At 43.6% G+C, this 14,330-nt stretch overlaps 1 protein-coding gene across 5 annotated transcripts in view; it reads right to left on the bottom strand.

The window, feature by feature from the left end:
* Nucleotides 1–14,330, bottom strand: part of cep72 (centrosomal protein 72) — a 167,564-nt gene that overhangs the window by 82,284 nt on the left and 70,950 nt on the right. For all 5 annotated transcript variants that reach the window (XM_033016561.1, XM_033016542.1, XM_033016555.1 and 2 more), the window contains one exon: nt 1,218–1,396. In XM_033016561.1, the coding sequence (XP_032872452.1) occupies nt 1,218–1,396 (179 nt within the window). The remainder of the gene's footprint in view (nt 1–1,217; nt 1,397–14,330) is intronic.

Below are 14,330 nucleotides of genomic sequence, written 5' to 3'. Positions count from 1 at the left end.
AATTACACGGCTCTTGGAAGAAAGGTGAGAACAAAATTCACCACGTTTCTATCTTAAATATGTGACTCCTTATTTCTAAATGGTGATCTCCGGTTCTTGAATGTCTCAAAAGAGGGAATATCCTCCCAAATCAATCCAGATAAGACACCTCAGGATCTGTATGTTTCAATTAAGTCATCACTCACTCTTCTAAATGCCGATGGATGTACGCCAACTTTTACTGATAAGATAATCCAACAGGTATTAGTTTAGTACATTTTCTCTGAACTGCTAATTAATTGACCTTTTATTTATTTTTATTTCTGTTTTCTCATCAGTTATTAAGGAAATTTTGAAGATTGTAGGTTTATTTTTTTCCAAAAGCCATTCTTTGATTTAAAATGTATGTTATTACACTGATACTGTCAATATAATCATGGATCAGATTTTTAAAAAATCACGCATGTATGCTTTTGTTTGAATATTTTAGTTTTCGACAGCAAACATTTACCATCTAATCATTTGAAAATACAAAAGAAAATACAAAATACAAATATGATCACAGCTAAATTGGTCTCTGGGCTTGTATTTACCATTACAGAATTAAAGATTCAGATGCTTCCTTCAACAGCAGTGCTTGAGTGTTTTATTAAAAATAGTAAGATTAGGTTGTTCAAATTGGAATCAGTCAACTGTGAAGCATTCTTCAGAAATCTCCGGCCATTTTCGCAGCAGGTCCCTGCTATATGGCATTCTCAGTCTCTAAAAGCCCTGTCCCACGGTACGAGTTCATTCCAAGAGCTCTCTCGAGTTTAAATATAAATCAAACTTGTGGTAAGCACGGAGAATGAACGCAGCGGGTACGTCGGAGCTCGGGGACGTCTCTCAGCGCTAACAGCAGGTACTCGGGAAGACTCGCTAACGGCAGGTACGCACGGGAAGACTTTTCAACATGTTGAAAAATGTCCACGAAAGCACAGAGTACCGACGAGTGGCCATTACCGTAAATCTCCGAGTTCGAATCAGGGCAAACTCGGGAGAGCTCTTGGAATGAACTCGTAACGTGGGACAGGGCTTTAACTCTGCAAGACATCTATTTACTCTAAAATCACATACCTTCCTAGCTTGGGAACAATTACCCCTTTTGCCTCTGCAGATCAGATCTTTGAGTGTTAGTTCATCTCTCATGTGGAAGTATGGTCTAAGATCAATGAAAACACAATTCACAACATTCTTACCTTGCAAGCTACGTAACTCGGCCTCAGGAATACATTTCACTGAACCTGTGATTCTCGCAGGTACGTTCATATCCAAGTTACACTTTGCAATTAGATTCAAAACAGCTTCATCGTCTTTGTCAAGCTCAGAGTATTTCTTTCCCAATGAGCCTGTAAACTCTGCCCTTGGGTGCCTGGGCCTGCAGTAGAAAAATAAATCAGTGATTTAGAGAAGAATACCACATTTTCTGACCTTCAGGGTTCAATACATATTGAATTCAGATAAACAGCTTTCTTGTTTTTGTCATCCTGGTCTGTAATAAGATCAATATGTAAATTGATAGTTACCCACTGGTGCTACCTTAACTATTGACTATTTCTTGTATTTTGTTTTGAAGAATGGGCCGACTGGGCTTATATTCACTAGAATTTAGAAGGATGAGAGGGGCACGTTAGATGCAAAGGATTGGACACGCTAGATGCATGGAAAATTTTCCCGATGTTGGGGGAGTCTAGTCACATGTCAAGTCGTCACATTTATTTATATAGCACATTTAAAAAAACTCTTGTTGGTCAAAGTGCTTTACATTTGTTATAAGAATAGTATAAACAAACTACATACATATATACATATAGCCCTCGCTCAGTGGACGTCAGGAAAGGCTTGGGAATATAGATAAGATTTTAGTCTTGACTTAAAGGAGTCGATGGAGGGGGCAGTTCTGATGGGAAGGGGGATGCTGTTCCACAGTCTAGGAGCTGCAACCGCAAAGGCGCGGTCGCCCCTAAGCTTATGCCTAGACCGCGGGATATTCAGCAGCCCCAAGTCGGCCGATCTGAGGGACCTGGAGGTGGAGTGGTGGGTGAGAAGACTTTTAATGTAGGTGGGGGCAAGCCCATTGAGGGCTTTGTAGACATAGAGGAGGGTCTTGAAGTTTATACGGAACCGCACAGGGAGCCAGTGGAGAGAGGCCAGGATCGGGGTGATGTGGTCCCTTTTTCGGGTGCCCGTCAGGAGTCTCGCTGCGGCGTTTTGGACCAGTGGTCTAGAACCAGTGGTTACAATTTAAGAATAAGGGGTAGGACATTTAGGACTGAAATAAGGAAACACTTTTTCACCCAGAGTTGTGTATCTGTGGAATTCACTGGATGTTTTCAAAAGAAAGTTTGATTTAGCTCTTAGGGCTAAAGAAAACAAGGAACATGGGGAAAAAGCAGGAATGGGGTACTGATTTAAGATGATCAGCCATGATCATATCGAATGGCAGTGGTGGCTCGAAGGGCCAAATGGCCTACTCCTGCACCTATTTTCTGTTTCCATGTTTCTCTATTTCAGATTTCATGCAACTGCTGCGTTCTAATTCTCTCAAATTGGCATATTTATCTCTTAATCACCCTCATTCATCATCATCTGCTATTTACACTTTCATTCAAACAGCATTGAAACCAACCGCTCCACCCAGATAATCTTGGTCTCTCTGCCTCATCACAGACACAGTCTTTTTGTTCTCTTCACACCTTTCTGTTAAAACATGTTTTGATGACGAGTCATTGATTTGAAATATTAACTCTATTTCCGTCTCCACTCATTCTACCTGACCATATAACCATATAACAATTACAGCACGGAAGACAGGCCATCTCGGCCCTTCAAGTCCGTGCCTAACACTTATTTTCCCCTAGTCCCTGACCTGCCAAATAATCTCCACATTTTCTATTCATATTTTAGAATCATCCTGAGATTACTCCCTCTCCTGTTCTCAGCTGGGACAATAACATAGCATGTTTTGGGCAGGTGAAGGCATATATGAATTGAATTCTCATTCATTATCATGCCCAATGCCAGAGTGTGCGTGTTGGGGAAATTAAGCAAAAAAGAAATTGGCCGAAAAAAATGCAGATTAAAGTTTGGGAGAAATATTACAGGACCATTAGTCCACTGAAATCATAATAATTTGCATCAGGAATGCAAATTAGAATCTGAAATCACAACGCACCATAGATGAGAGGATATTAGGGATAAGGAGAGGTTGGATAAACGTGGATTGTTGTTGGAGCCTCAAAGGCTGAGGGGGAGACATGATAGAAGTATATACAATTATGAAAGGCATTGAGAGAGTATACAGTCGGAATCTATTTCCCAGGGTGGACATGTCAAAGACTAGAACACATAGCTTCAAGGTGAGACGGGCAAAGTTGAAAGGAGATATTCGGGGCAAGTTGCTTTTCACAGAAGGGTGAGTGGAATGTGTCGCCTGGTGGACCTGAACAGAGGCATAAAAAAGGCCAAAGTCATCCACAGGCAAAGGGTAGCAGACCACTTCAATACCGCGGACACCAGAAGCATGTGGCAGGGTGTCAGGGACATCACTGACTACAAGAGCAGCCCCGCCTGCCCCCACGGTGATATCACACTGGCCAATGAACTAAACACCTTCTTTGCCCGGTTCGATACTGGCAACACCACCAGGTGTGAAATAACCCCGGCCATAGCGGAGGGACAGGCCTTAACACTGAGCACTCAGGAGGTACAGTGCGCTCTGCGTAGGATAAATCCACGCAAGGCTGCAGGCCCGGATGGTGTACAGGGAAGAGTATTAAAGGACTGTGCTGGACAGCTGGCGGAGGTATTCACGAGAATCTTCAATCTCTCTCTATCTCTGGCAACGGTCCCCAAGTGCCTGAAAACAGCCACCATAGTGCCGGTGCCGAAAAAGTCCAAAATCACCAACCTCAACGACTACCGGCCGGTTGCCCTGACTCCAATCCCCATGAAGTGCTTCGAAAGGCTGGTCCTCTCCCATATTAAATCCAGCATCCCTGCCTCACTGGACTCCCATCAATTTGCATACAGGGCAAATAGATCGACAGAGGATGCCATCTCTCTGGCCCTTCACACTGTCCTGACTCACCTGGACAGACAGGGCACGTATGTGAGGATGCTCTTCATTGACTATAGCTCTGCATTCAATACGGTCATCCCCACCAAGCTCACCACCAAACTCCACCAGCTAGGCCTCAGCTCACCGATATGCGCTTGGATCCTGAACTTTCTCACGGAGCGACCGCAGGCAGTGAGACTGGGCCCGCACCTGTCCTCCACCATCACCCTGAGCACCGGCACACCACAGGGTTGTGTACTAAGCCCCATGCTCTACTCCCTCTTCACTCACGACTGTGTCCCTGCATTCGACACCAACACCATCGTGAAGTTTGCAGACGACACAACAGTGATTGGGCTGATCACCAACGGTGATGAAACAAAATACAGAGCGGAGGTGCAGAACCTGGCGGACTGGTGCGCATGTAACAACTTGGCACTAAACACCTCCAAGACCAAGGAGCTGATTATTGACTTCAGGAGGTCCCATTCTGGAGAATACGCCCCAATCTCCATTTATGGGGAAAGTGTGGAGAGAGTGTCCAGCTTTAAGTTTCTCGGCACTCACATTTCAGAAGACCTCACATGGTCCACAAACACCGCCGCGCTGGTCAAGAAGGCACAGCAACGACTGTTCTTCCTGAGGACATTAAAAAAGACTGGTCTGCCCCAACAGCTGCTGACAACGTTCTACCGCTGCACCACAGAGAGCATACTAACGTATGGCATCTCTGTGTGGTATCTCAGCTGCACGGAGGCGGAGAGGACAGCTCTTCAGCGCGTCGTCAACAGAGCGCAGAGGATCATCGGGACAGAGCTACCAGCCTTGGAGGGCATCTACCACACGCGGTGCCTCAGGAAGGCCCTCAGCATCCATAAGGACTCATCACACCCCTGCCACGGTCTGTTTCAACTTCTTCCCTCCGGCAGACGTTACAAGGCCTTCTACGCCCGAACCTCCAGACTCAGGAACAGTTTCATCCCAAGAGCTATAGCGGCTCTGAACCGGCCCAAATGAGTGCCCCCCACCCACCCCCTTTGGACAGTCTCCCTCAGATGGTCACGTCAATCAATTCAGCTTGCTTATTTATGTATTGTATTTATTTACCTTTCTTGGACATCAGTGGAGCTGCACACTACATCTCGTTGCACTGACGTGCAATGACAATAAAAGATATATTATTATTATTATTATAAGAGGCTTTTCGATAGGAGCACGGACATGCAGGGAATGGACGACATGGATCACATGCAGATAGAGGAGATGAGTTTAACTTGGCATCATGTTCGGCACAGTCCTGTGTTGTACTGTTCTATGATTAATGAATGGCACGGTATGTATGTCCATAAATGCAGGGAGGATTGTGAAAATGGTAACATTAAAAATAAAATTACACAATGGACCACATAAAAACACAAATGTCACAATTCTCTGCACACAGGAATACCTTGCACAACAAAGCATTGGGTTCATTCCTTCGATATGCGATAATTAAGTATCATGACAGGGATATAATACTGTAAAATAGTTTGTGCATCAGTGAAAGACTTAATCAAGACTATGCTCATCTTTCCAGGAACTTTGAAGTTTGAAGGGTGCTACGATTGAAGATGTCAAGATAGAAAGGCGTCTCAACAGGAATATGATATAGTACACTGTTTAAAAAACGCAATCCATCCATAATTCAGGGAGTATTGTAATTTATAATATTCCTGTCACAATGCTTCTTGATCTTCTGTAATACAAACCGTCACAAAAATCGGCAAAATTTGTTGTTTCTTTTGTATTTTGTGATTATTTTATTATTTCCTCGCGTAAATTCTGTAAGATTCTGTAAATTTTTATTCCTTTTCTAAATTTTTTTAATTTATTTTTAAATTAGAAGCAATTAACCATATAACAATTACAGCATGGAAACAGGCCATCTCGGCCCTTCTAGTCCATGCCGAACACTTACTCTCACCTAGTCCCATCTTCCTGCACTCAGACCATAACCCTCCATTCCTTTCCCGTCCATATACCTATCCAATATATTTTTAAATGATAAAATCGAGCCTGCCTCCACCACTTCCACTGGAAGCTCATTCCACACAGCTACCACTCTCTGAGTAAAGAAGTTCCCCCTCATGTTACCCCTAAACTTCTGTCCCTTAATTCTCAAATCATGTCCTCTTGTTTGAATTTATCGCAGTCGCTGCCTCAAAAAGGCTAGCAGTATCATCAAAGACCCACACCATCCTGGCCACACACTCATCTCCCTGCTACCTTCAGGTAGAAGGTACAGGAGCCTGAAGACTGCAACAACCAGGTTCAGGAATAGCTACTTCCCCACAGCCATCAGGCTATTAAACCTGGCTCGGACAAAACTCTGATTATTAACAACCCATTTTCTGTTATTTGCACTTTATCAGTTTATTTATTCATGTGTGTATATATTTATATTATGGTACATGGACACACTTATCTGTTTTGCAGTAAATGCCTACTATGTTCTGTGTGCTGAAGCAAAGCAAGAATTTCATTGTCCTATACAGGGACACATGACAATAAATTCACTTGAACTTGAACCTTCCCTACTCTCAATGGAAAAAGCTTATCCACGTCAACTCTGTCTATCCCTCTCATCATTTTAAAGACCTCTATCAAGTCCCTCCTTAACCTTCTGCGCTCCAAAGAATGAAGACCTAAATTGTACAGAGATAAAACATTCGGTATCTAAAATTATACAATTATTGTACAGCTTCATTTTTAACCGTATAACATAAATCATGAAAATGAAAACAGAAAGGAAAAAGAAAGCAAGAAAGAAAAAGAGTAAAAAGTGAAAAAATAGATTGAAGAACAAAATAAAGTTCCCTAAACTGCCAAAGCAGTGTAGCAGATAGAGGAATAAAAGAAAAAGAAAAGTGGAGATATATCTTGCCCCTCGTCCCCACCCCACCTCACCCAAGCCAGCATCGGATTTAAGTTTAAATTTGTGTTTCACCATACTATTGTTGTAAGAATTCAGTAAAGGGTATCCTTGTCTTAAGAAATTGATCTGTTTTTTCCGCCAAGACAAGCCTAATGTTTTCCAAATGTAATGTCTCGGACATATCTGTGATCCACATCTTCACTGTAGGGACTGTTGTCTGTTTCCAAAATTTGAGTATTAATTTTTTCGCCGTTATTAGGCCATAGTTAAGGAAACATCTTTGAAATTTTTATTCCTTAATCACAGAATCTTTGGTCGTAATTTGTGAATTTCACAAGAGGGAATTTTTGTTACACAAACTGCTGCAACATGTTGATACGCTGCAGTCATACACGCATTGTATTTAATGGATCGGTAAAATAATTAAGAACAGGATCGTATTCCACACGTTTTAGCTAGAGGGATGGAACAGTGGCTCAGCGGTAGATTTGCTACCTCACAGAGCCAGAGACCCGTGATCGATCCTGACTACGGATGCTCACCATGGAGTTGAAAACATTCTCTCTGTGACATAGAAAATAGGTGCAGGAGTAGAGGCCATTCGGCCCTTCGAGCCTACACCGCCCATTCAATATGATCATGGCTGATCATCCAACTCAGTATCCTGTACCTGCCTTCTCTCCATACCCCCTGATACCTTTACCCACAAGGGCCACATCCAATTCCCTCTTAAATATAGCCAATGAACCGTGGATTTTCTCCAGGTGCTCTGTTTTCCACCCACATTTCTAAGATGTGCGTGTTTGTAGGTTAATTGGCTTCTGTAAATTGTCCCTATAGTGTAGGAGAGAACTAGTAGTGTACAGATGATCGATGGTCAGCGCAGACTTTTTGTAGGCCGAAGGGCCTGTTACCACGCTGTATTTCCAAAACTAAAACTAAGGGTGATACAACCTACGCTTTCAACATGTGAGAACAAACTGATTAGGCAGGTAAAGATATGCATCTTCTCGAAAGGTTTTCGATAGGAAAGGTTTAGAGGGATATGGACCAAATGTGCGCAAATGGGACAAGCTTAGATGCATCTTGGTCAGCATGGATGAGTTGGGCTAAAGGGCCTGTTTCTGTGCTTTATGACTGACTCCATCTATGACCTGATGAAGTTAATAACATTAAATTTTGCAACAGCTATTTACCTTAAAAAAGTGAATATTAGACCATTTTACCTGACTGTTTTTGAGAGTGTCTTGTGTTGCATTTAGTCATAAAGTGATAGTGTAGAAACAGGCCCTTCGGGCCAACTTGCCCACACCAGCTACACACGTCCCACTTGCCTGCGCTTGGTCCATATCCCTCCAAACCTGTGTTATCCGTGTACCTGTCTAACGCGATGGTATAGTCCCAGCCTCAACTACCTCCTCTGGCAGCTTGTTCCATAAACCCACCACCCTTTGTGTGAAAAAGTTATCCCTTGGATTCCTATTAAAATTCATTTAAGTAAAGCAACTTACGTTTATAATAAAAGGAATGTCAGTGAATTCCTTAGTCATGGTACCACCCAAATTTTTGATGTTCTTCTTTAAAAGGTTCTCAAAATCCAGGAGGCAAATTTCTGGGAAAACTAAACGTGGTTTTAGATGGAGCTGCATTAATAGTCTAAGAGGGGATAAGAATGGTGGTCCTCATGTCAGTGGTAGGAAAGCCAAGTGGAGTAGATTCTTCGGGATAGAATTAACTCCAATTTGGAAGAAAATGGGTAAATTAGGGGCAGTACATGGTTTTGTACGACACATCGTTTCTTACGGACTCGATGGAGTTCTTTTTAAGGAGGTGACGAAGCTGATCGATGAGGGTAGTCATAATGCAGCTTTTTAGGCCATTTTTGGAGTATTTCATGCAATTGTGGTCACCCCATTACAGGAAGGATGGGAACACTTTGGAAATTCTGGATATTTACCAGAACGTTGCCTGGATTATGGGTGAGATGAGCCAGACTCTTATAATTTTCTCTGGAACAGCAGAGGTTATGGGGAGATCGGAAGTAAGTCTATAAAATTATGAGAGACTTACAAGTAGAAAGTCTGCACCATTTACCCAGGATGGAAAAATCAAATATTAGAAGGCAGAATTCTTTTTTTACGCAGAGGGTGGTGAGTGCTTGGAAGGCACTGCTGGGGGTGGTGGTTGAGGCAGATATGATAGTGACTTTAAGAAACATCTGGAATGGGCATATGGATAATCAGGGAATGGAATGATATGGATTATGTGCAGGCAGATAAGAGTTAGTCTTGACATCATGTTTCAATGCTACAATTGATAAAGACCAAAAATGGTAAAGACTAAAACTGCTAAAAACTGCTAAGGACTAATCTGCCAAAATAAAAGAAGGAGAAAATAAAAAAGGTGGAAAAGAAGTGTTTGGTCTGAGTGAATCCAGTTCATCATTTCGGGGTAGATAAATCAAATCCCTTTCAAGCGGGGAAACTGCAAAAACATTAGAAGACTTGACATTGCCTTTATAGATATGATGAAAATAAACTGGTTTAGCTTTAACTGATGGGTGCCAAATAGAAGGATTGAAATCACAAAAACAGGCTTTAGATGGGTCAAATGTGCCCTGTTGAAATGTAAATAATGGCTATAAAATGACTTTGGAATGCAACCGTGCAGCAGATAAAATACAGTGGCTTTTAGTTGGTCTTGCTGAAACCGCCAAATTATTTTCTAGACTGCAGAAGGCTGAGGGGATATACATAACATGTGATTCTATAAGCCTGGATAGGGTGGATGTGGGGAGGATGTTTCCACCAGTGGGAGAGTCTAGGACCAGAGGTCATAGCCTCAGAATTAAAGGACGTTCCTTTACGAAGTAGATGAGGATGAATTTCTTTAGTTAGAGCATGGTGAATCCGTGGAATTCATTGCCACAGGAGGCTGTCAATGGATAATTTTAAGGCATAGCTAGATGGATTCTTGAGTAGTACGGGTGTCGGGGGTTATGGGGAGAAGGCAGGAGAATGGGGTTAGGAGGGAGAGATAGATCAGCCGTGATTGAATGGCAGAGTAGACGATGGACCTAATGGTATAATTCTGCCCCTATCACTTATAAAGTGGAAGTGAGAATCATTAAACATGCTCTAAAAGTACAGCAGGAAAAGTATAGCAATGTGACCCTGTTAGAGATTTTGACTGGTTGTTGATTTTATCAATTCTCATTACGGATTTTCAAAATTGTACAATCTTCAACAATCTATTGTCTCCATCTGCTTCAAGGAAATCTCCATTCCCATCCCCTGGAAAAATAGAGCGACCCATCTCGATGACTACCGCTCAGTAGCTCTAAGATTAACCTTAATGAAGTCGTTTGAAAGACCGATAATGGCCCAAATTTGCGCCCGTCTACTGGAAAATAGAGACCCACTGCAATTTGCAAAAAATGACATAAGGAGAATGCCATTCCTCGAACTATATTAGTCCTGTTTCACATTTACAGTAATAACACTCATGCCAGGTGCTATTCACTGACTCCAGATCAGACTTTAATATCATAATACTGATTGTCTAACTATCTATATCTATATTACTAAAAGTAAGATCTTGACCACTTCCTGTTTTTCTGTTTCATGACTGTTGAAAAACGTTGCCACTTACGGCTGTGATTTTTGGCCATCTTACTCAGAGTCCCCCTCCGCTGCTCAGGACAAGAAGATTTTTCCCATCAATGAAATATAAAAGAGTTATCAATGTTTTAAAAATGTTGACATTCTCTCTGCTGCCCCTGCTGGTGGGAGGGAGAAGGGATTATAAAACCCGGAAGTGTTGAGCCTCACTCAGTCTCTGCAAGATGGAGGAAGCGAGAGGGTCATGTCTCTCTGAGTTGTAAATAACACTGAACACATGTCTACTCAACTGTGAGTGCCCTTAATGTGATTTGAAAATGAAAATGTGGTTGCTTTAAAATGCTGCACTGCAAATGGTTGTTGGTGGTGGTAACTGCGTTGAAATGCTGCACTGCAAATGGTTATTGGTGGTGGTAACTGCTTTGAAATGCTGCACTGCAAATGGTAGTTGGTGGTGGTAACTGCGTTGAAATGCTGCACTGCAAATGGTTGTTGGTGGTGGTGGTAACTTGATAACTTCCTGTTTGCACTGTATATTTATTTTAGATAAAATGTTACTACTTACGGCTGTGATTTTTGGCCATCTTACTCAGTCCCCTGCCGCTCATCGGGTGCAGAGGATTCTTCCCATCAAAAAAATAAAAGTGTTATTAGTGTTTAAATGTTGAGAATCTCTCTCCTGTCAATCACGCCATGAAGGCCACATGCCCCTTCCGGTGGGAGGGATTATAAAACCTGGACGTGTGGGTGTGGCTAAGTCTCTGCAAGATGGGGGAGGAAGAGGTGACAACTCTGTCTGAGCTGTGAATCAACTGAACACACTGAATGTCTACTGAACTGTGAGTGTGGTGTTTATGTGGTGTTTTGTGTGGTTTTATGGTGGTTTCACCCTGCTTAAAATGGTATGAAATTGCATTTGAATGTGGTGGCCTTGCACCCTGCATGAAATGGTATGAAACTGCATTTGACTTTGGTGGCCTTGCACCCTGCATGAAATGGTATGAGATTGCACTTGAATTTGGTGGCCTTGCACCCTGCTTGAAATGGTATGAAACTGCACTTGAATTTGGTGGCCTTGCATCCTGCTTGAAGTGGCATGAAACTGCACTTGAGTTTGGTGGCCCTGCACCCTGCTTGAAGTGGTAGGAAACTGCACTTGAGTTTGGTGACCCTGCACCTTGCTTGAAGTGATATGAAACTGCAATTGAATTTGGTGGCCTTGCACCCTGCTTGAAGTGGTAAGAACCTGAACTTGAATTTGGTGGCCTTGCACCCTGCTTGAAATGGTAGAAAACTGCATTTGAATTTGGTGGCCTTGCACCCTGTTTGAAATGGAATTTCAAGGAATAACCGTGAGTCGACTGCTCACCCACCAGCCGTGAGTGAACTGCCAGCACATCAGGCTTGAGTGACTGAGCTGTCACCCCAAGAATACATTTGGCCCACAATGTCCATACTAGCCCTCTGAAAACCAGTCCCTTCAGCCCACAATACCATACTAGCACTCCAGAAAGCCCCCTCCCCCCACTGGCCATCAATATTGGAATTGGTGGAGAGGTGGAATGTTGCGTTGGGGGACCAGCCTTCCCATGTGAACATGGGACCCAACAGGTCCCACTTAGTCTAGTATACTATTAAAAGTCTCGACTTGTTTGTCTGTCTGTCTGTGTGTGATCTCAGGAGCTACTCCAAAACGGTACACAATAATGCAAAGAAAATTGCAGAATCATACTCAGCTTTTTCCCGTGGTCGTTCGTATCAGGTCTCTTCACATTTGATGTTATATTTCACAAGTTATTAATATTTCAAGGTTTAAAAATAATAATAATAATAATAATAATAAATACTTTATTAATCCACTTTTCAGGGGAAATTCAGAAATTCAGCACACTAATAAAATTACATACAAGAAAAAGTTTAACATTAAAACATAAAAACATCCCCCCACAATGGTTCCCACTGTGAGGGAAGGCACAAAGTCCAGTCCCCATCCTCTTGTCCACCCATGGTCGGGCCTATTGAGGCCTCCACAGTCGCTGCTACGGAGGCCCAATGTTTCAGGCCCACTCGCCGGGTGATGGTGCTCCGGTGTCGGGAGAACCCTCTCAGCGGCTTGGGGTGCCTGGAATGGCCGCTTCCTTACCGAAGACCACGGCTTCCAAGCCAACAGGCCGCGCAGGACGGAGCACCACCACTGGCGATTTCGGCAAGAGATCCCAGGCTCCCGATGTTGATGTCAGCGCCGCTGCCCGCAGCTCCGCGATGTTCAATCGGCAGATCCCAGCATACCGGAGATGCAGCGCGGCGACCCAGGCAAGGCATCGCCCGCTCCGCGATAGCGCTCCAGTGCTGTGCCGCCGCTGAAGCCGAGGTTCGGGCCGGTCCCCTCAGGAAACGCCGCTCCAGGCCCCGCTGGTAGGCCGTGAGGACGGGTCGAAGGTGCTGCTCGGAGGACAGCAGCCTCTCCGACCAGGTAGGGAATTGAAAAACAGATTCCCCCTCCCCCCCACCCTCCACACATAAAAAGATTTGACCTCCAACTACACACTTTAACGTACTAAAAATAAGAAAAATGAAGTGAAAAAAACAGACAACTGCAGGACTGTCAGCCGTAAAGGAAAGCAACCCCTCCCTTTTTTTGCCAACTTTAACAAGATTTTTTACTGTTAAAATCCTTCTGCCAGATTCCAACAAACGTCCATACAAAGTTGCAATACAAGAACACTGTGCTTCCACAAACCTTTCACCAGAATGCGATATCACAGTCCTCCACCCGACATTTGCAACAACGTTGCCATCATAACACTTACTCCAGCTCCTGGCAGGACAGGAAGGGGAGGGTGAATTGGTATTGCAATTGGGGAAGTGCAATTGGAATTTATTTTTAAGCCCAGTGCTGGGGGAGGCAGGGGAGTGCTGGAATCTTACGTTCAGCAACGGGTTGAATTGGGGGACCACGCCTCCCTTTGGGGCTATGGGTTAGTGGTGCTACATTGCGTTGGAGAACGGGTTGCGTTGGGGTACTAGGCCTCCAGTGTGACGGGTCCCAGTTGGTCTAGTATACTATTAAATATCTCGACTTGTTTGTCTGTCTGTCTGTCTGTCTGTGATCTCAGGAGCTACGCCAAAACGGTACACAATAGCATGAAAATGTTTTGCAGAATCTTACTCGGCTTTTTCCTGTGGTTGTTGGTATCAAGTTTCTTCACATTTTATGTTATATTTCACAAGATATTGATATTTAAAGTTTTTAAAAAGCCAACTTTGAGAATAATAACTGACTGTGAGAGTGAGACTTTTCTAGCAGCTTCCATTGATGATGTCACAATGGCATCTCACACTCCTCCAATCACAATGGGAGGTAGACAAAAAGCTGGAGAAACTCAGCAGGTGAGGCAGCAACTATGGAGCGAAGGAATGGGTGATGTTTTGGGTCGAGATGCTTCTTCAGACTGATGTGGGGGTGGGGGGGCTGGAAGAAGAAAGGAAGGGGCGGAAACATTAAGCTGTGGGAGAGCTGGGAAGGGGAGGGGAAGGAGGGAGAAAGCAAGGACTACCTGCAATTGGAGAAGTCAATGTTCATACCGCTGTGGTGTAAACTATAGAAGCAAATTATGAGGTGCTGATCCTCCAGTTTGCGGTGGGACTCACTCTAGCCAGGGAGGAGGCCCAGGACAGAAAGGTCAGATTCAGAATGGAAGGGTGAGTTGAAGTGCTG

This window comes from Amblyraja radiata, chromosome 2 (genome assembly GCF_010909765.2).
Source record: "Amblyraja radiata isolate CabotCenter1 chromosome 2, sAmbRad1.1.pri, whole genome shotgun sequence".
In the NCBI taxonomy this organism is placed as follows: domain Eukaryota; kingdom Metazoa; phylum Chordata; class Chondrichthyes; order Rajiformes; family Rajidae; genus Amblyraja; species Amblyraja radiata.
This window is presented reverse-complemented; position numbering and strand designations above follow the sequence as displayed.